Raw genomic sequence first — 21,967 nt, 5'->3', positions numbered from 1 at the left:
AAATGCTTGTTCAGTCATATCATTTCTTCCTGTTGCATTTTGAGTCCATTCCTTCTAATTTTACTTACAATGGGAAAAGCAATAGCATGGTAAAACTTTAGACTTAGAGGGTATCCTACAGCTCAACCAATCAATTCCCTCATTTCATAGATATGGAAACTCAGGCCTGCTCAGGCTCACAGAATTTGTGGGTCTTTGTTCTAAAAGAATCAGACAATTGTAGGAAAGAAATCCCTCCAAGCGAGGCTGAGCTATTTTATTATTCATTGTGTTCAGAAGCCTCAAGTTCCCAGAAATAAAAATGAATTCCCTTATCAGTGTTCAAAATTTCATAATCCTGTGTTCCACACCCTATGTGTCAGGGCTGATGAAACTGATTTTAGGGAAAACTAGGCTGATCTGGAGGTTTTTATTCTTAATACTCCATGTTGCTCCCACTGCAGCACACGAATACTGGTTGAGGATGGCTCATTTTGTGAGTCTGACTTGAAACCTGCCACTTGCCTGGGAGGTGGGGAGAGGCAAAGCTTCAACCGAAGCCTAAGTTCCTTCTCTCTCAATCTAAATTTGGACTCACCTTCCCACCGTTACTTCTATTTTCTCATATTAGCTACTGCATTCATGAATCAAATTCCTTCTTTTGTGCTGAGGAATGCTTATCTAACAGCCACATCGTCTGGCGAATGGCAATGTATTTTTCATTAAGGGGAAAGATACTGTAATCTGGTTCTGTAGAATAATGAAAATTAAGAGGTCCTATCTGCAAAGTGATAGATGGAAAACAGAAGAATTGTAGTAAAAAGAAGTTGCAGTTCTGTCTGAAAGTTTTCATGTTGGTTACCTTGTCTTGTAAGTTATTACCATTTCGTTTCAGTTTTGTAGATTTTGGCAATTAATCAAACATGAAATATGAAAGAACTCGAAGGACACATGTCTTAAGTAAACGGAGAAAAAGGATAGAAAAATAAATGTTTGTTTTTCTTTACCTTGCTGATAAAAGCACTTTAAATGTGTTGCACCGGAGAAATAATTTATTAGAATTATATCAAGTAAACAGAAGAGCAAGCCTCCCTAAGAGCGCCCGGATAGCTCAGTCGGTAGAGCATCAGACTTTTAATCTGAGGGTCCAGGGTTCAAGTCCCTGTTCGGGCGTTTGTGGCTTTTGCCCCTTACTGGTATTACCAAATACTACCAAATGAAATTCTCGTGACGAAGCACACTTTACACTTCAAGTTGAATTCATTTTTTCATTGCTTTTAGAAAATGCAAGGTAAATGTGTTCTCAGGGAAAGAAAAACTATGTAAAAATCACTTAATTTTTTGGCAAATATGGAGGTTTTTACACAGTTGTTTCCCGTTGAGATGGAATTTGTGTTTCTTAGCTTGTTCATAAGTGAAGGAAAAAAATAAAGGTGAAAGTTAAAGCAAAGCGCCCGAACAGGGACTTGAACCCTGGACCCTCAGATTAAAAGTCTGATGCTCTACCGACTGAGCTATCCGGGCTCTCATGAGAAAGGGCTCCTACTACAATGCCTTACATAAGAATAAAGAACCTTGTGTAATCGATTTTCATTACCTATATTTCGTGAAATTGTTTTAAACCCAAGAAAGCTCAGGATTTACACAACAAAGAGAAACAGAAGACTTAAATCACGTACTTTTCACCAGCGTAAGCAGGTACCTCAGAATTATGAGGTATTTATATGCCCCCAAACCATTATTACATAGGTTTCTTTGATTTGCAATCTCTCTAAATAGGTCCAGGATTAAGAGGACGCAAGCTGTGTCACTTTTTGAAGCATTGCGGTAGCATCAGATCTATTTTTACTATTAGTAATAGGGTGGATATTAGTTCTTTTTTTTTTTTGGATATTAGTTCTAAAACTGATCGGAAAACAGAAAAGAAAGAGTCTAAGAGAGAATATAAATATACTGCTCGGAAGCTACTGGGTTAAACTGTGTAGTGTGGAGTGGTAGAAAGGACTCTGCAGAGGGATAGGACAGTGTGATTGTCCTGTATGTCCCTTGAAGACGTCCAAGTAAGTTTTAAGTGACGCAAAACCCTGGAGGAAGTCACCAGCCATGACTCTGGGGGCAGAAGCCTTGCAAGCTAGAAAGACAGGAAGCTGAACGTACCGGCAGAGAGATTTTATTGATCGTAGCATTGGAGGCTCTTCTCTTCCACAGCCGTCAGTAATCTGAGCTCTGCCTTCTGCTACAGGGCTGGCCTTGAGAATTACTCACCATGGGGTTTAGCGTGGGACTCTAAAGAATCTCCCTTAATCCCATCTGCTTAATTCCAACACTTGAGGAGTGATTGTTCTGGACCAGAAATTTCACTTTTAGGAATTTGCTAAAAATATGTTAAGTGTTGAAGTATAGATAGTGTTAGAATGCTAGAAAGAGCAGAATCTGTAGTCTGGTCTTGTTACATCTTTGCCATTAAGTCTTTGTGACTTCATAATTGCTTATTTTGCCATTTTTCCAAGAATTTGTTTTCCTCTATAACATGACTATTAATAGCTACATAATAATCCGTGTATTAAGGCTGTACCATAATTCATATAGCCATTATGTCATTTGCAGTATTTTCCAATTAAAATGCCATGATGATCCCCCTACCTGTAATTCTTTTTATGCATCTCTGATTATTTCTTTAGGACAAATTCAACACTTAACATATTTTTAACAATTTTTAAATCAAGGTATACTTGACATATAACATTAGTATCGGGTGTACAACATATCAATGCCGTATTTGTATATATTGCAAAATGATCACCACAATAAATCTAGTTAACATGTTACCATACAGAGTAACAAGTTTTTTTTTCTTATAATGACAACTTTCAAGATCTACTCTCTTAGTAACTTTCAAATAAGCACTATAGCATTATTAATGATAGTGAATGTGCTGTATATAAGGCTTAACATGTTTGACTGGATTGGAGGGAGATGTAGAGAATATTGAAAACTAACCATACTTAATTCCAGACAAAAAGAATCACTTCATCCCCTAAGTAATGGGGAATTATTAAAAGTTTGGCTCATTTATGTTCCACTTAACTAGTCAAAGGAGCACACTAAAAACAATGACAAGGACTATCACATCAAATGTTCTCTATAAGAATCACATTGCCAGAATTAATCATCTGTCCAGAGCTAATGGACAGATTTCTAAAATTGGCTGTGTGCAGACAGGATGCTTAGTCATTAAATTAGGTATATTAGACTGCCTTTCTTTTGCTCAACACTCTTTGATTTTCTCCTACTACTTTATTGAGTGACACATGGAACTTTTTACAGCAGCAAAGTCCTCTGCATCTGGCCCCTGCCTACTTTGCTGGCATTTCATACCAGTCTCAATATACATATGATGCAAACCACAATTATTATCTACAATTCTCTAGTAGCCACATTAAAAAAGGTAAAAAGAAACATATGAAATTAATTTTAATTATATATTTTACTTAACCCAATATATCCAAAATACTATTTTCATATGTAATCAATATAAAACATTATTAATGAGATACTTTACAGTATTTTTTTCCTACTGAGCCTTTGAAAGCTGGTGTGTATTTTACACTTATAACACATCTCTACATGGAGTAGCCACATTTCAAGCCATGTGTACCTGGTGGATATTACACTGGGTACTGTGATTCAGTACCATGCCAATCATTTGACTCTATAACCAAGTTGATCAAAGTAGATTATTTTCAGTTTTAAGACCATCTCTTCCTTTTTTTTTTTTTTAAGACCGTCTCTTCTAAATTTCTTGTGTTTTTCCTTTCCTCATTATTTGTGCCATGTTTCTTCAAATGACTTCTCTCATTTCTGCCTCTTTAAATCCTATGCATTTTTTTTAAGATCCCACTCAAATGATTCCTCTTCTACAAAACCTTCAATGATTGTGTTAAATAGGCAGGAAAGATGAATTCAAGACACTAGAGATAGGCTCACATTTATATTCAGTAGAGCCATACATTTATTTTTCAAATTGAAAAAATAAAATTGTATCTCCATGTTACAACATGCACAAAAATCGATTTCAGATGAGTCAAAGGCCTAAATGTGAAAAGTGAATCTTTAGAGCGTCTAGGAGAAAATATATGAGAGTGTCTTTATGACCTCCAAATAGGGAAGGATTTCTTAAATTAAAAAAGAAAAGGAAGTGAAACTAAAGAAAATAATAAATCTGACTTCATTAAAAAACTTCTGTTCATCAAGTCATTAAGAGTGAAAACAAGTTATAGATTTAAAGATTTATTCATAATACATATAATCAAGAGGGATTAATAACCAGATTTGGCAGAGAACTCCAAAAATCAGTAAAGAAAAGACAAACCAATAGAAAAATGGGCAAAAGACACGGACGGGCAATTCATAGGTGAGTAACCATGGTTGATAAATAGGAGAAAACACTCAATCGTACTAATAATCATGGAACCTCCATATAAATCAAACCACCATGAGAAATTCTCACATCTATCGGATTGTTTTTTTAGTAATCTGACAATACCAAGGATTGGATGTGGAGCAATAGAATATTTTATTTATTTTTCTTATTTAAATTTATTAGTTAACATATAGCTTGATATTGGTTTCAGGAGTAGAATTCAGTGGTCCATCACTTACATACAACACCTAATGTTCATCACATCAAGTGCCCTCTTTAGCCCATCCCCCACCTAGCCCATCTGCCACCCACCTCTCCCCATCAACCCTCAGTTTGTTCTCTATCATTAATCTCTCTTTTGGCTTGTTTCCCTTTCCTTCTTTTTCTTTTCTCCCTTCCCATATTTCATCTGTTTTCTTTCTTAAATTCCACATGAGTGAGATCACATGGTATTTGTCTTTCTCTGACAGACTTATTTCACGTAGGATAATACACGTTTCATCCACGTTGCTGCAAATGGCAGGATTTCATTCTTTTTGATGGCTGAGTGTGTGCTTGATTTCCGTGTGTGTGTGTATGTATCACATTTTTTTTTTTTTAAGATTTTATTTATTTACTCATGAGAGACCTAGAGAAAGAGGTAGAGACACAGGCAGAAGGAGAAGCAGACTCCATGCAGGGAGCCCGATGCGGGACCCTGGGATCACGACCTGAGCCAAAGGCAGAGGCTCAACCACTGAGCCACCCGGGTGCCCCATATCGCATCTTCTTTATCCATTCATCAGTTGATGGACATACAGACTTTTTCCAAAGTTTGGCTATTGTTGACAATGTGAGCAATTGAATCGTATACACACCCATCAGGAGCGTATACTTCTACAACCACTTCGGAGAGCACTGTACTATGATCTGGTAGTGCTGATAATGTGTTTGTGACACAGTGATTCTACTCCCTAGAATGCACAACTACAAGAAATGTCCATGGCAGCATTGTTTGTAACAGCAAACAACTGGAAACACCTATTCATGAACGGAGGCGATGAATAAAAATTGTGATGCAGTCATTACTATTATGGGGTGGATTGTGTCCCCCCTACCTCCAGATTACTAAATTGAAGTCCTAACCCCAAGCATCTTAGAATGAGACTCCATTTGGAGGCAAGCCTTTCTTTTATAGGAGTGATTAAGATAAAATGAAGTCATATGGGTGGGCCCTAATCCATTATGGCCGGTGTCCTTATAAGAGGAGGTTAGGACGCTGACAATTTACAGACCAAGGAGTGAAGTCAAAATAAGAAGGCAGCCATGTGCAAGCGAAGGAGATGTATCAGAGGAAACCAAATTTGCCACACCTTGATCTTGTACTTTTAACACCCAGAACTGTGAGAAAACACATTTCTATTAAGTCACCCAGTCTATGGTATTTTGTGATGGTAGCCCTAGAAAAGGACAGTTGCTATATAACAATTAATTATACAATTCAGTCTATTACTATACAGCATTACTAAATATTGAAAATTAATTATGCAGGATTTAACATTGCGGAATTTCACCATGATCAGCAAAAAATGCAAGTTGCAGTAGAATACATACAGTTTGGTGCCATTTATAAAAATTTTTAGATATTTTTAAGGAATATATACATATATAAATCCTAAAAAATCTAAAGAAGCGCATGGCCGGGGTAAATACCAAATTCAGGATAGTTTCCTTTGGAGTTGAAGGAACTAGATGTCATAGGAGAAGGGCCTATTGGAAACTTTTTCGTAATAAGTAAAGTATATCGTTCTTTAGAGGAGAGTGGTGAGGAAAAGATTATATTCTTCTTTATACCCTTTTGTATATGTGAAGTAGTTCATTATAATTTTTAAAGAAAGGCTAAGATCAGTAACACTGACTTCTAGTTCCTTTAGAACTCTGAGGGGCTCGAGAAAAAATCTGATTTAGCCCTTTTATTTACAGACTGGGGAAACTGAAGAACTGCGTAGCTTTCTGGTTTCTAGAAATAACTAGGCTAAACCCAGATTTCCTGTCTCTTTATTAAATAAATGGTTTTTGAATACAGTTCTTCGAGAAGGAAGTGGTGATCACTGAGTCAGTTATGAGCTTGTTAAGCTGATTTCATTTTCTTCCCTCATCCAGGTCACTTGATAAGGAGAAGAAATGCTCAAGTCACAGTTTATTTTCATTAGAGCGAGTCACTTGGTGAAGTTTTGTGAACTCCTTGGGAAAGGAGAGCGAATGTTGCCAGGTATTGACTATCATTAGGTGGGATAATTAGTGGCTTAAGAACAACATTGGAAGATGAGTTATTCATCACGAGTCAGTGTCAACCATGAGGGGGAAAAGCTCTATTTTAAACCACGTGATTTTTGATAAAGACAAGTTAAATATGTTGATTTCAAAGGGCAAAAAGTAAAAAAAAAAAAAAAAAAAAAAGGGGCTGACCTCCTGACCTTCCAGGCAAAGTTCACTGCACTTACCACATTCTTTTTATCTGGACTGATTCTTCCACTAGACAGATTCCAGGGGGTTATTTGCTTTGGAATCTTCTAGGTTTGGTGCTTGGCACACAGTAGGTTTTCAACAAGTGTTTGTTGGCCTTAAACACAAGGAGTTGCCGGACAGGATCATAATTCCAAGAGTCCAGGAGACAGGAGAAGAGACTCAAGCTAACTGGATACTATTTTAAAAGATACAAATTATTGCTTGGGAATTAAAACAACAACAACAACAACAACAAAAAACACTTAATATTAATTGCACGAAAAAGAGAGAAGCAGTCGAGAGTGGCTCAGCTCAGCAAAAAAAAAAAAAAAAGCCCCTCCCCCCCCCTCTATTTTTTTGAGACAGGTGGTTGCTGACTTCAAGCTCTTTGGGAGCAACTGTGGAAAGGGCATTAGTCCTTCAGTTCATTTGCAAGAAGCTTAGGTCTCCGAGCTACGCGGAAGACGATGCCAGAAGCAGAGCAAGGGCAAGGCGCAGGGTGCAGAGTCGGGGAGGTCATCGCCCCCTTTTCCTTGGCGCGGGCCCGTGCCCAGTCCGGGGGCCGCATCTTAAACGGGACAAACAAGTACTTGTTCAGACCGCGGCGACCTCTGGTTCTTCGCACCGCTTTCAGCATTTATCACGTGCCTCGCTACTCGCGTCCAGTCCGGTCCCGGCGAGCTGTTCGCCCCCGCAAGCCACCGCCTCCGGGGAGCGCAGGACGCCAGCTCCGAGGCGCAGACGGGAAGCGACTCTCTCCCCGGCTTGGGCTCCCCTCTATGGTAGGGGCAGGTCAGTCTCTCCTACCTCTCTAGCCCTCCAGTGGAGCCTCTATGGTTCCCGGAGGCCCCCTCACCGGAAGCCCGTGGGAGGGGACGGCTTCCGCAGACCGGAAGTTGCGCCCTCACTGCTCGCCGTTTCAAAATGTCGCGGAGGCCTCGGGGCCTGTGACTGGCGCCCCCTCCCCCCGCCCCGGGCTCGGCGGGGGAGCGACTCATGGAGCGGCCGTGAGGTGTGGCTCTAGGGTCTCGGCGGCCGCGGTGGGGGGAGGGGGAGCGGGCGGGGCCGGGGAGCCGGGGGTGGACGGTTGTGCGGTGGGGCCCCGCGGAAGGTAAAAATGGAGGTGGAGTCCCGCCGCCGGGTACAGCCCAGGGTCGAGATGGTCGGCGGCGGATGCTTAGCGGGACGCAGCGTGGGGGGCGGAGGCACAGGGCCGGCCCCGAGGCGAGAAGCGGCTGCAGACTGCGGGGCCGCGCGCCGTCGCGGCGGGGGCGCTTGAGAGCTTGAGTGATGGGGCCTGTTTGGGGCCACACCCAGGCCCGCCCAGCAGGACCTCCGCGGACGGGGCTCGGGCGTCTGTGCCTCCAGCCGCGCACCTTCCCGCTGGTTCTTGTGCGCCCTGAATTCCGAGACCCCCGCCCCGTTAAAGCGGCACCCGGGACCCTGCTGCTGCCCCCTCCGCGCCGTCGGGAAGGCGCTGGTGCCGGCCGGGCAGCTCCGAGCGCGTGCATCCTCGGTGCCAAGTGTCCCGCATCGCCGCCGCTTAGGTTTTGGCTCCTCCCTCCTCCCTCCCTCCCTGACAACGGAGAAGGTAACTTAGAAGTATTTATGTCACAGTATTTTCGTTTCTCACCGTGCGGGGCAGGATCACACATTTTTGTGGTTTATTAAAAAAAAAAAAAGAAGAAGCAGGCGTGTATCTCAAGTGAGAAAACGCACGTGGTCCAGAAGCGTGTAAAGTTTGGCTGGCTCTTGGCCAACTCTAGCCGGTTCTCTTCTCAGGCTGGCTGTCCATGATGGCTTCATAACATCCTTCCTGACTTTTCCCCTACGGTTCTCATGTTTTTATTTTTACTTTTTTTTTTTTTAATTTGTTACTTTTTTAAAGACATTTATTTATTCACGAGAGGCAGAGAGGCGGAGATATAGGCAGCGGGAGAAGCGGGCTCCCGGCGGGGAGCCTGATGTGGGACTGGATCCCTGAACCTGGAATCACCCCCCCCAACGGAAGGCAGCGGCCCAACCGCTGAGCCACCCAGGCGTCCCGGTCGGTAGTCATATTTTTAGATGTACATTTTTAAAAATTTTTGTTTATTTATTTATTCACGACACAGAGAGAGAGGCAGAGACACAGGCAGAAGGAGAAGCAGGCTCCATGCAGGGAGCCCAACGTGGGACTCGATCCCGAGACTCCAGGATCACACCCCGGGCCGAAGGCAGGCGCTAATCCGCCGAGCCGCCCAGGGATCCCCCAGTACTCATATTTTTAAACAGTAAGATCATTTTGTATGCATTGCGATGCGCCTTAAGTTTTTCAGATAGTATCAGGGACTTTCCATCAAATAGACATATAATACTTTCGTTTAAACACTTGCCACGGTACTGTTTTAGAGGGTTGTACAACAGTTTCGCCAGCCAGTTCCCTACTGATGGGAGTTTTAGGTTGTTCCTGGCGTAATGTTCTGCACACTGTGCTGGAGTATGCTCTTGCTGCATACACATTTTACCTTGTAGATGTGTAGCTGACTTGGTAAGAACTAAAACAACGTCTGAATAGTACAGTAGTTTTATTTTTTTAAAGTTGTTTTTATTGCCCTCAGGTATATAATTGAAAGAATCAGACAGTAGTGTTTAGTAGAGGTCCTTAGGGCTTTAAAGAATTAAGAATGATTTTTAAAAAAATTTTTATTTATTTATGATAGTCACACACACACACACACACACACAGAGAAGCAGAGACATAGCCAGAGGGAGAAGCAGGCTCCATGCACCGGGAGCCCAACGTGGGATTCGATCCCGGGTCTCCAGGATCATGCCCTGGGCCAAAGGCAGGCGCCAAACCGCTGCGCCACCCAGGGATCCCAGAATTAAGAGTGATTAATTCTGCTACCTTCTGACAAGTTTTTGATTTGTCTTAAAATCACACTTGTTTTCAAAGGTAGAAATTTGGAGATGAAGCATAGGAGTCTTTTGGACTAAATGATGGTAAAACCAGTCTTCCATTATCACTGAGAGACGAATAAACTGTTGTCTGATTTCAGTCCAGTAGAGGACACAGAAGCACAAATATAATGTGGTAAGTGGTAATAGAGGGGCTCTAGTGTCATCAGCTTCCCTGGGAGTGTCAGCCTTGAACAAGGAAGTGACTTTTGACCTAGGTAGAAGAATAAGAATTTTCAATAATAGAGAGTAGGTCACAGAAGAGGAGAAAGGACAGGTGTCTGATATTATCTGAGTCCATTGGCAGTGGATTTCAAACTTTTTAAACCATGACTCCCAGTAAAAATAAGTTTTATATTGTGACCTAGACACATAGGAGGGGGGATGGTTAAGAACTCTGGTTCTGCAGCCAGGGTTCTTGGACTCTAAGACCATGATTTTGAGGAAATTATCTTCCTCTCTACCTCAGTTTCCCCCTTGAAAATGAGGACAATGATATATCTACCTAATAGGATTTTTATAAAGATTAAATGAGTCATTGCAAAAAAGTGCTTTAAAGAGTGCCTGATACCAGGGTGCTTAACTGTGTTGTGTTGGTTATTTTCAATAACAGAAACAGGTTTCACAGAACAAAGCTTTGTTACTTTTATTTTCTGTACTATTTCATTAGTGGAGGGGATCAGTAATGACTCACTGGGGTGCAACTTGTAGTTTGAGAATTTCAGTACAAAAAATGCCTAGGAGGTGAGTAGTAAAAGGGCTTGACGCATTCAAGAAACTGAGTCATCATTCATCACAGTGGGCATTGTAAGTTGGAGACAGGTCCAGATGTATAAGCTCATGCACACATACCCAGTGAGGGGAGTGAGAGTATGGAAATGGAAGTGCTCCCTGAGTCAGCTCTACTGGCCCATGTGCAGTAGTTCTTCAGTCTTCAAATGCACTGAAAAACCAGAGTACTTTGGCCTGCCCTGGGATACCCTTAGTTCTGTTGTGTTGTGGAATGAAGTGGTGGAATTGACTTCTCTCTCTCTCCTTCTTTCTTGCTTTCCTTTCTTTTCTTTCTTTTTTTCCTGCATTTTATTTATTAGAACAAGAGGGAGGGGTAGAGGGAAAGGGAGAAGCCGACTCCCCGCTAAGCAGGGAGCCCTCTGTAGGGCTCACTCTGAGGACCCTGAGATCATGACTTGAGCCAAAGACAGGTGCTTAACCGACTGAGCCATGCAGGCACCCCGTGGCTTCTCTGTCAATAAACCCATCTCTCTTGAGGAAGTCCTTTTGGGTTTTTGTTTGTTTGTTTTTTAAGTTGAAGTATAAACACACGATGTCGCATTCATTTTAGGTGTATACAGTGTAGTGATTTGACAGCTCTATACATTATGCTGTGCTCACCACAAGTGCAGCTACTACCATCTGTCACTCTACAACGCTAGTACAATACCATTGACTGTATTCTCTGTGTTGTACCTTTTATCCTTGTGACTTACTCATTCCATAACCAGAAGCCTGTATCTCCCATTCCTTCACCCATTTTGCCTGTCCTTCTATCTCCTCCTTTCTGGCAACCATCAGTTTGTTCCAGGGAGAGTTTTTTTGAAAGCAAGAAAGCTGCAAAAAGAACTTTCTTCCCGGGATCCCTGGGTGGCTCAGCGGTTTAGCCCCTGCCCTCAGCCCAGGGCGTGATCCTGGAGTCCCGGGATCCCACGTTGGGCTCCCTGCCTAGAGCCTGCTTCTCCCCCTGCCTGAGTCTCTGCCCTCCTCTCCCCCTCTGTGTTTCTCATGAATGAATAAATAAAATCTTTTTTTTTTAAAAGAACTTTCTTCCCTCATTTATTTATTTTTAAAGATTTTATTTATTCATGAGAGACACAGAGAAAGATAGAGGCAGAGACACAGGCAGAGGGAGAAGCAGGCTCCATGCAGGGAGCCTGACATGGGACTCGATCCTGGGATTCCAGGATCACAACCTGGGTTGAAGGTGGCACTAAACTGCTGAGCCACCTGGGCTGCCCCACCCTCATTTATTTAAAAGTAGGCAAATTCTTTTCAGCTTTTTATGCTCATCTCTGAGGTTTATTATTAGCTGGAAAGAAACCTTTCCGGAGAGCCAAAGCAGTTCCAATTAATAATGTAGATTCTTTTTTTGTAACAAGTATTTTCTAAGAGTACCAATTTTTTCAAGATACAGTAGATAAATGGAATTTTTGTGATTTCTTTCTATTTGGTGTATGCCATTCAATAAAGTAAAGACTATTGTTTTAATTCAGTATTTTTTCTAACTTTTTAATGGAAATATTTTTTTAAAGATTTTGTTTATTCATGAGAGACCCACAGAGAGAACCAGAGACATAGGCAGAGGGAGAAGCAGGCTCTATGCAGGGAGCCCAACGTGGGACTCCATCCCGGGACTCCAGGATCATGCTCTGGGCTGAGGGCAGGGGCTAAACCGCTGAGCCACCCAGCTGTCCCTTAGGTCAGGATTTAAAAAAAAAATTACCACCGTGCCTTTTTACTACAATTAACACTATCTTTATATCTACTATCTAGTATATAATTTAAAATTTTAGGATTGTTTAGAGAAAAATGGAATTTATAGATGGTTTCTTTGAATCAGGACTTGAATGAATAAGGTCCAAATGCTCAATTGTGTTTGTTTTTTAGCCTAAGTACGTCTGCCTACTTAGCCATACCCCTCCCCCCATCTGAAATCCCTATGTTCTGAGATTTCCTACATTCTGGGTTTGGCTAATTGTTTGCTTTTGGTATTATTTATTCCTTTATCCATTTTTCCTACAAACAAGTAGTTAGATGTAGAAGCTTGGTTAGTTGTTTTATTGTCAAGAATACTTCATAGGAGGTTCTGAGTGCTTCCTGTTGGTTCATATCAGGAAGTGCATGATGTGTGAATGACTGTCTCTTTTAGAGAGTTTTGTTAGTGGTCAGGTATACTCAGTCGTCTTTGTGTTTTAAGGTCCCCCCCCCATCCCCCAGTCTTTTAAAAGGTTTATCATCTATTAATGGTTGTTGAGGTGATATTTAATCTGAGACTAGAAGGTCTCAGATGAGTCAGTCTTGCATGGAATTCACAGTGCTACAAATGAAGGAGCAGTATGTGCAAAAGCCCTGAAACAGGAAGTAAATGCTCTGAGAAACTAAAAGATCAGTTGGTGAGGTGCAGGGAACATGGAGAAGAACATGAGGTACCAGAGGAAAGACTGGCAAGAATAGGGCTAGATTCTGTGTTTATAGCAGTAGCAAGCTTTAGAGCAGGGCCTGGCACTGTAGGATTAGGTGTTTGCCTTTTTTTTTTTTTTAAGATTTTATATATTTATTCATGAAAGACACACACACACACACACACACACACACACACAGGCAGAGGCAGAGGCAGAGGGAGAAGCAGGCTCCACGCAGGGAGCTCAACATGGGACTCAATCCTGGGTCTCCAGGATCACGCCCTGGACTGAAGGTGGCGCTAAACCGCTGAGCCACCGGGGCTGCCCATTTGTTTGCTTTTTTATTTTATTTTTTTAATCCTTTTAACTCTAGTGTGGAATTTTGTTTGAAGCAGTTTAGAGAGACCGGTTAAAAGTCTATTTCAGTGATGCGTGCTGGAAGTAACACTTTCTGGTTTGGGGAAATAGTCATGGAAGTGAAAAGTGGTGGTTTTGAAAGATTTAGAAATTAAAATTGATAAGGTTCAATGATGTGATAATGGTAAGAGGGAGAGATAAGACTCAACTTTCTGGATTTATTTATTTATTTATTTATTTAGAGTGCAATGGGGCTGTGGGGGGAGGAGCAGAGAGAGCGAGAGAGAATCCCAATTGAGTGAGAATCCCAATGGAGAAAGAATCCTCAGACTCCCTGCCCAGCAGGGAGCCTGACTTGGGTCTCCATCTTACAACCCTGGGATCATGACTGGAGCTGAAATAAAGAGTCAGTTGCTTAACGGACTGAGCCACACAGGTGCCCCTTAGCTTTCTGGTATGAGTTACCGAATGTGACTGCTCATTGGTAGCATAGAAAGAATAATAAGCTCTAGACTCTGGCAAGTTATTTGACTTCTTTTAGGCTCAGGTTCCTCTTTTAAGGAGCAAGTAACAGGCCTAACCCTGCTGTAATCAAAAGAGACTCCCAAGTGGGAAAGTGACAAGATCTTGCTTTGGATTCAGAGTTTGTCAACTGACCTCATTTCTCATATACGTTCTTGAACAGTGCTTTTGCTCATGTTTTCTCTCCCATTCTTTCTACTCTTCTTTCATTTTAAAATCCTTCCACTCCTGTCTCTATTCCCTCTCATTCCTCCTCTGCTTTGCAATCAAATAATGTGTCCTACTCTTAACTTTCATGGCCCTTAAAGCAGTGTCTTTTTAATGGCACAACACTTTCTACCAGGTGTTAAGGCAAAGTAGGAAAACCTTGTTGATGTTAAATTCTTCAGATCTGCCAAGCAGTCAGTTCCTGTTCCTGGTAAGATGCTGAACTCCTCCCTCTCAAAATCATCCCTGCAAGTTTAATAATAAGAGAATGCTGTGAGAAAGAGATGGGTGACATGGGCTGTTTTGAACTTGTGCATGTATGCATGGGGAGGCAGTGTTTGGTCTGGGACAGGAGTCAGTCAGACATGGCTGTAGGAGACTAAAACCATCAGGGAGGGAACTGTTGGAATACTGGTCTAGTTTCTCCCCTGTCTCATTACCTTAGAATTAACCTTTTTTAATCCTTGTGACCCAGAGTCCTACTCCATCTCTCCTCAAGAGTGAATCATGGCATTACAGAAGTGTATACTTGTGAGAAGCTGACAAAAAAATAGGTGATGACTGACTTTAGTCACTTCTCTCTTACATTCTAAATCCTTAGGTCTCCCTAAATCCTATCATGGTGCTGCTTCTCCTTGGGGAACAAAGGATGAATCTTTGATCTGGGTAATGATTGTGTGGGGTGGAGAGTGATTGTGCTTTTCTGGTGCTTGGGGCTTTCTACTTTTGTACTTGTTCTTTATTTTTTTTTTCCTTTAAGATTTTATTTTTGAGTAATTTCCATACTTACTGTGGGGCTTCAATTTATAATCCTGAGATTAAGAGTCACACACTGTTCTGGCTGAGCCAGCCAGGTGCCCCTAGTACTTATTTTCTACCTTACTCCACCTTACTGTAGTTAATATGGGCTGGAATCTGGTCTTGCCCCATATTGTTTGCCTGTCAGAGTATCTGCTATCCTCTAGGAAAATAGCAAAGACAGCTGAAGAACACAGGTATTTTAAGAGAAGAAGAATAATGTGTACATTATTGGAACAAAAATAATAGGACGGATGGATCTAGAGTTTAAAGTTAGACTGATAATTATCGTAAAAGAAACAACATCTTAACAACTTGAAATAAGAATAAGCTGTGACTGAGAGAACCGAGCTGAAATCTTAGGGTTGAAAAATGCAATGATTGAAATACAGTATTTCCACTGAGGCCAAGCCTCAGTATGGATACAATTGAAGAATGGATTAGAACTCCAGATTGAGAAAATCTAGAATTAAAAAAAAGAAAAGGATAAAAAAAAAAGGATAAAAAGGAAAAGCTGAAAGGTAAGGAAAATAGATGGGAAGTACTCACATCTAAATAATAGGAATCTTTTTGTTAAATTTCATTTTTTAATTTTTAACTCTATTTTTTAAAGATTTCATTTTTAAGTAATCTCTGCACCCAACATGGGGCTCAGATTTGCAACTCCCAAGATCAGATTGCATGCTCCACTGAGTCAGCCCAGCACCCCTAAATAATAGGAATCTCAAAAATGAAAAAGGAGGGGCACCTGACTGGCTCAGCTGTTGGAGCATGTGACTCTTGATCTCTTGATTATGAGTTCAAGCCCCACATTGGTTGTGGAGCCTAGATTTTAAAAATATTAAAAAATATATATTTAATAAATATTTTATTTAAATAAAGGAGAACATGCTTGAAGAAATAATGTGAAAAACAGTTCTCTTTTAGAGTTAAAAAAAGGGGGGGGGGGTGCCTGGGTGGCTGGATTGGTTAAACATCTGAGCCTTGATTTCAGGTTATGATCTCAAGGTTGTAAGATGGAGCCCCTGCTGGACAGGGAGTCTGCTTGAGATTCTCTCTCTCCGTTGGCCCCTCCCCATGTGCTTTTGTGCATTTTCTCTCTAAAATAAATCTTAAAGAAAAAAAGAATAAGAAAAATAAATGTCCTCAGGAAGAAAGTTTCCTTGGAAGACTAAAGATGAGAGATCAGGGAAAATTTGCTTCCAGGAACATTATACTGAAATTTAAGAGTAACAAAGCAAAACAAGCCTCAGAGAGAGAACAGATTACTACAAGGAATAAAAATTGATGCCAGAGTTTTGAACAGCATCATTAAATGCAAGAAAACAAGTGTTTACAGAATTTTGAAGGGAAATTTACAATTTTATACCCAACTGCATTCATTTAAGAAGGACGGGATGATAAAAATATTCTCAGGTGTATGAAGTCTTAGAAGCCCTGCCATACAGAGACCCATATTGAACCCAGTTCTGGATGAAGTACTAAGAGTTTCAAATCTAGAAAATGTTACAAGAGATCTAGGAAGTAAGGGGGATTATAATTCCTTGATATTTATTGTAAAGGCTGAGACAAAAAAAAAGAAAAGAAAAATATATCTAAGAATTTAAAGTCCAGATGTCATGCTAAGTTCTTATTAGCAAGGAGATGGAGATAGAATTTTTCAGAAAGGTAGTAACATATTAAGCATAGGAAGAGTAGAACAAACAAGAATGCTAAGTCAAGATGGTAAAAACGATCCATATGTATTAATTAGAGTGAATGGACTAAATTTACTAGTTAAAGGTAAAAACTGACAAATTGGATGAAAAAATCCAAAGTCCAGATACATTTATGTATGTATGTATTTATTTATTCATGAGAGACACACAGAGAGAGGCAGAGACACAGGCAGAGGGAGAAGCAGGCTCCATGCAGGGAGCCTGACGTGGGACTTGATCCTGGGTCTCCAAGATCACACCCTGAGCTGCAGGCGGCGCCAAATCGCTGCGCCACCAGGGCTGCCCCAGATACATGTATTTTACAAGGGACACACCAAAAGTTTAAGGGCATGTAAAAATAGAAAGTAAAAGTTGAGAAAATACATACCTGGATACTAAAAGAAGGCTGGCATGACCTTACTAATATTAGCGAAAATGTGTTTTAGGACTGAACATCTTGGGATGGAAAGAATCACTATATAATGATGGTATAATAATAATAAGATGTCAATTCACCAAGAAGATATAGCAATCAATTTCAAGCACATATGTCTCTGATGAAAAGTCCTTAAAATAGATGATGCAAAATTGGTAGAGAACTACACTGGGATAAATGGACAAATCCACCATTATAGTGGAAGATTTCATTATATCTCTCTTAATTATTTGTAGGTCACATTAAATTAGTAGATATACAAGATTGTAAAAAGCCAACAGGCTTAACTTAACGAACATAGAGTTTTGCAAGCATACATTATAGGATTGATCACCACTTAGGCCAAGTGAAAGCCTTGAAAATTTCAAAGAACAGGTGTTACAGAGAATGGTATCTCCCCACAGTGCTGTTAAATTAGGAGTTAATCACAAAAACATTTAGAAAATACAGTATGCATACGCACAGCTATCCAGCTCATGGATTTAAAAATATTAAGGAAATTGAAAAATACCTACAGCTGAATAATAAAAGTTTATATAGCAAAACCTGTCGATTGTATTAAAAAATATTGCTGGGATGGAAGGGGGAAGAAATTTATAGAGTTAAATATTTAAATTAGAAAGGGTAAGCTAGATGTCCAACTTAAGAAGTTAGCAAATGATCAACAAAATAACTTTTGTATCATAATAAGATAGGAATGGAAAGGAAGATGCATCTGTACACAGATTAAAAGAATACCATCGACCATATGCCAGTAATTTTGAAAACTTACACAAATGGAAGAAAAAATAAAAACCTCGAATAACCTTAAATTTATTAAATTAAAAATAATTAAAAATCATTCCATGTGACACCTGGGTGGCTCAGTAGGTTAAGTGTCTGCCTTCAGCTCAGGTCATGAGGTCCTGGGATCAAGTTCAGCATTGGTTTCCCTGCTCAGCAGGGAGTCTGCTTCTCCCTCTGTCCCTCCCTGCTGCTTGTGCACTCTCACACTCTCAAAATCTTAAAAAAAGGGATGCCTGGGTGGCTCAGTGGTTGAGCATCTGCCTTTGGCTCAGTGTGTGATCCTGGGATCTGGGGGATCGAGTCCGCATCAGGCTCCCCGAGGAGAGATTCTTCTCCCTCTGCCTATGTTTCTGCTTCTTTCTCTGTGTGTCTCTGATGAATAAATAAATCTTTATGAAAAAAAATATGTTTTTTTAAGGTTTTATTTATTCATGAGAGACAGAGAGAGAGAGAGAGGCAGAGGGAGAAGCAGGCTCCATGCAGGGAGCTTGACATGGGATTCGATCCCCGGACTCCAGGATCACGCCCCACGCTGAAGGCAGGTGCTAAACCACTGAGCCACCCAGACTGCCCTAAAAAAAAAGAAATCTTAAGACAAAAATCTTCCCACAAAGAAAACACTGAGTTTTATGTTTCAGAGGTGAAGTCAGTCTACCAATGTAAGGATCAAAACATCTCGGTTTTTTAGAATTTTTTTCCGTGCCAGTAGAAAAAAATAGGGATTATTCAAAAGTTAATTCTATTAGGTTGGCCAGCCCTCATAGTCAAACTAGACAAAAACTTGACCATGGAAAATTGTAGGCCCATTTCACTCTCTAATAGTAGACTTTATAACCTAAAAGTAGCAAGTCAGAACCAGCCGTGTACAAAAAATAATACCCCCAACCAAGTTTGGTTTATCTCAGGTGTATAAGATTTAATATTAGAAAATTCATAAATGAAAATCAAAAGTCGGGATGCCTGGGTAACTCAGTGGTTGAGTGTCTGTCTTCCGCTCAGGGCATGATCCCGGAGTGCTGGGATCAAGTCCCATATCGGGCTCTCCGAGGAGCCTGCTTCTCCCTCTGCCTGTGTCTCTGCTTCTCTCTCTGTTTCTCTCATGAATAAATAAGTATTATTTATAATAATTTATAAATTTACAAAAAATTTATAAATTTTTAAAAAAATTCAAAAGTCACTGTATTAATAGATTAAAAGAAAAAAATCATAATCATTTCAAAACATTCACTGATAAGATAAAAATCAATCATTTCAATAGATTCAGAAAGAATATTTTATAAATTACTTATTCATGGTATGTTTTTAGTTAATGAGGATGAAAAGAAACCTTTCTTTTTTTTTTTTAATTTTTATTTATTTATGATAGTCACAGAGAGAGAGAGAGAGAGAGGCAGAGACACAGGCAGAGGGAGAAGCAGGCTCCATGCACCGGGAGCCTGACGTGGGATTCGATCCCGGGTCTCCAGGATCGCGCCCTGGGCCAAAGGCAGGCGCTAAACCACTGCGCCACCCAGGGATCCCGAAAAGAAACCCTTCTAAACAGGTAAAGAGTAACTGTTAAAGAACAATAAACATTAAAAAAAAAACAGTAAACATAAGGAAACATTAGAATCATTTCCTTTAAAATTAGAGACAAAGATACCCACTAATACTGTGTGTGTTTGACATTGTGTTAACAGTCCTAAGCAGTAAAAAAGACATTAGAGGAGGGCAAGGATTGGAAAGGAAGGAATAAGATTTTATCTGCATATGATATAATCCTTTACATAGAAAACTGAAGCATCTACAAATTATTAGAAATAATTATGTAAATTTAGGTGACTGGATAGACCATTAAGGAGTCATCTGTATTTCTGTATATATGCAAAAACTACTAAAATCATAATGAAAAGAGAAGGTATCACAGTAGTAGCAGAATATCAACTTTAGAAAATTTTATTTATTTGAGAGAGAGAGAGCACAAGAGGGGGGGGGAGTGGCAGAGGGAGAGGGAGAAGCAGGCTTACGGCTGAGCAGGGAGGCCAGCTTGGGGCTCCATCCCAGGACCCTGGGATCACGATCTGAACTGAAGGCAGATGCTTAATTGACTGAGCTACCCAGGCGCCCCTCAACTTTAGAAATTATTCTGACACAAGTGTGTTAGCTTTCTAAAGGGAAAATTGTAAAATTTTACTAAAAGAAATTAAATAAGTCTTTAATAAGTAGAGAAATATATGTTGTTAGTGATTAGAAAACCATTTGATCTGTATATAAAGGTAATTTCATCTAAAATCCCAACAGGGATTTTTATGGAACTTGATAAAGATGATACTAACATTTATATGGAAGAGATAGAGGACCAGGAATGTAACTGGTGCAGCCATTTGGCAAACGGTGTGGAGGGTCCTCAAAATGTTGTAAATAGGATTACCCTATGATCCAGTAATTGCACTACAGGGTATTTACCCCCAAAATACAAAACACTAATTCAAAGGGCTACATACCCCCTGTTCATTGCAGCATTATTTACAATAGCCAAATTATGGAAGCAGCCCAAGTGTCTATTGATAGATAAATGGATAAAAAAGATTGGCATATAAGCACAGTATGTTGGAATGTTATTCAGTTATAAAAGAGAAGGGAAATCTTGCCATTTGCAACAGCGTGGATGGATCCAGAGCTTAATGGTAAGCAAAATAAGAGGAAAGACAAATGCCATATGATTTCACTCATGTGGTATTAAAGAAACAATATAAAGAGCAAAGGATAAAAAGACAAACTAAGAAAACAGACCGTTAAAGAGAACAAATTGATGGTTACCAGAGGAAAAGTGGGTGGGGGATGGGTGAAATATGTGATCGGCATTAAAAAGTACACTTACATGATGAGCATTAATGTAATTTACATTACTGATTAATGTAAAGAATTGTTGAATCATTATATTGTATACCTGAAACTAAAAGAACACTGTGTTAACTATATTGGAATTAAAATTGAAACTTAAAGTTAGGGGGCCAAGAATAGCTGGTCACTTCTTAAAAAGAATAGGGAAGAGAAAACTTGCTTTGCTGGTTAGTAAGACTCATAAGATAGGAATGAAGACTTTTAAATTGAATAAACATAGATCAATGGGAATGTGAAGGGGGCGAGATCAGTGGAAGAGAACAGGGAACTCATAAACACTCATGTATTTAAGGAAAATTTGATATACAGCAGAGATGGCTGGCAATCAGGAAAGAGGCATGTTCAATAAATTGAGCTGGAAAAAAATGGCTCCCTATAGGGAAGAAGAGTAAAATAGATTTCTAAAAAAAAAGTCCACTACAGATGGATTAAGAATTTAAATGTCGGGCAGCCCCGGTTGCGCAGCGGTTTAGCGCCGCCTGCAGCCCAGGGTGTGATCCTGGAGTCCCGTGATCAAGTCCCATGTCGGGCTCCCTGCATGGAGCCTGCTTCTCCCTCTGCCTGTTTCTTTTTTCTTTTTTTTTTTTTTTCTGCCTCTCTCTCTGTGTCTATCATGAATAAATAAATAAAATCTTTTTTTTTTAAAGCAGCTCAGTTTTTATTTTATTTATTTATTTATGAGAGAGAGAGAGAGAGAGAGAGAGAGAGAGAGGCAGAGACATAGGCAGAGGGAGAAGCAGGCTCCATACACCAGGAGCCCGATGTGGGATTCGATCCCGGGTCTCCAGGATTGCGCCCCGGGCCAAAGGCAGGCGCTAAACCGCTGTGCCACCCAGGGATCCCAAATAAATAAAATCTTAAAAAAAAAAAAAAAGAATTTAAATGTCATTTTAAAAATGTTATCCTTTTACCATACACACTCACAAATTTTAGTATGTGAGGTGAATATGAGACCTTGAGGAATGAAAGATTGCTTAAATCAGGTCATTGGCTGAAAAAGATGATAAATATAAATTTGATTTTATTAAAATTAAGTTTTCATAAAAGTATCTTCTAGGAAATGGAAAAAATGTTACAAGTTAGAAGACAATATTTGCAGGACACCCAATTTACATAGAGGTAATATTAAAAAAATATAAAGAACTATTATGAATTAATGAATATAACAAAATCCATTAGAAAAATGTCCAGAAGACATGAGCTGGTATTTCATAGAAGAGGAAACACAAGGCTGATAAGCATATGAAGAGATTTAGCATCATTGTCATTAGTGAAC

The 21,967-nt window shown here is 40.1% G+C and overlaps 1 protein-coding gene and 2 non-coding genes across 16 annotated transcripts in view; 2 read left to right on the top strand and 1 right to left on the bottom strand.

Annotated features, from left to right (window-relative positions):
- Nucleotides 1–1,079: 1,079 nt before the first annotated feature.
- On the top strand, nucleotides 1,080–1,152 carry TRNAK-UUU (transfer RNA lysine (anticodon UUU)). The gene has a single exon. It is a non-coding gene; the product is annotated as a tRNA-Lys (tRNA).
- Nucleotides 1,153–1,430: 278 nt separating this feature from the next.
- TRNAK-UUU (transfer RNA lysine (anticodon UUU)) lies at nucleotides 1,431–1,503 on the bottom strand. The gene has a single exon. It is a non-coding gene; the product is annotated as a tRNA-Lys (tRNA).
- A 6,256-nt stretch (nucleotides 1,504–7,759) lies between these two features.
- MDM4 (MDM4 regulator of p53) overlaps nucleotides 7,760–21,967 on the top strand; it is a 66,263-nt gene continuing 52,055 nt past the window's right edge. For 5 of the 14 annotated variants that reach the window (XM_072814477.1, XM_072814478.1, XM_072814480.1 and 2 more), the window contains exon 1: nucleotides 8,099–8,480. In XM_072814477.1, the coding sequence (XP_072670578.1) occupies nucleotides 8,180–8,480 (301 nt within the window). In that variant the 5' untranslated portion in view covers nucleotides 8,099–8,179. Of the gene's footprint in view, nucleotides 7,902–8,010; nucleotides 8,481–9,004; nucleotides 9,163–21,967 lie in introns of those variants that run through there. The other 9 variants (XR_012025768.1, XM_072814475.1, XR_012025763.1 and 6 more) reach the window with 7 other exon arrangements.

Source organism: Canis lupus, chromosome 38, assembly GCF_048164855.1.
Source record: "Canis lupus baileyi chromosome 38, mCanLup2.hap1, whole genome shotgun sequence".
NCBI classification, from domain to species: Eukaryota; Metazoa; Chordata; class Mammalia; order Carnivora; family Canidae; genus Canis; species Canis lupus.
Note: the sequence above shows the minus strand (reverse complement) of the source record. Positions and strands in the feature narration are given on the sequence as shown.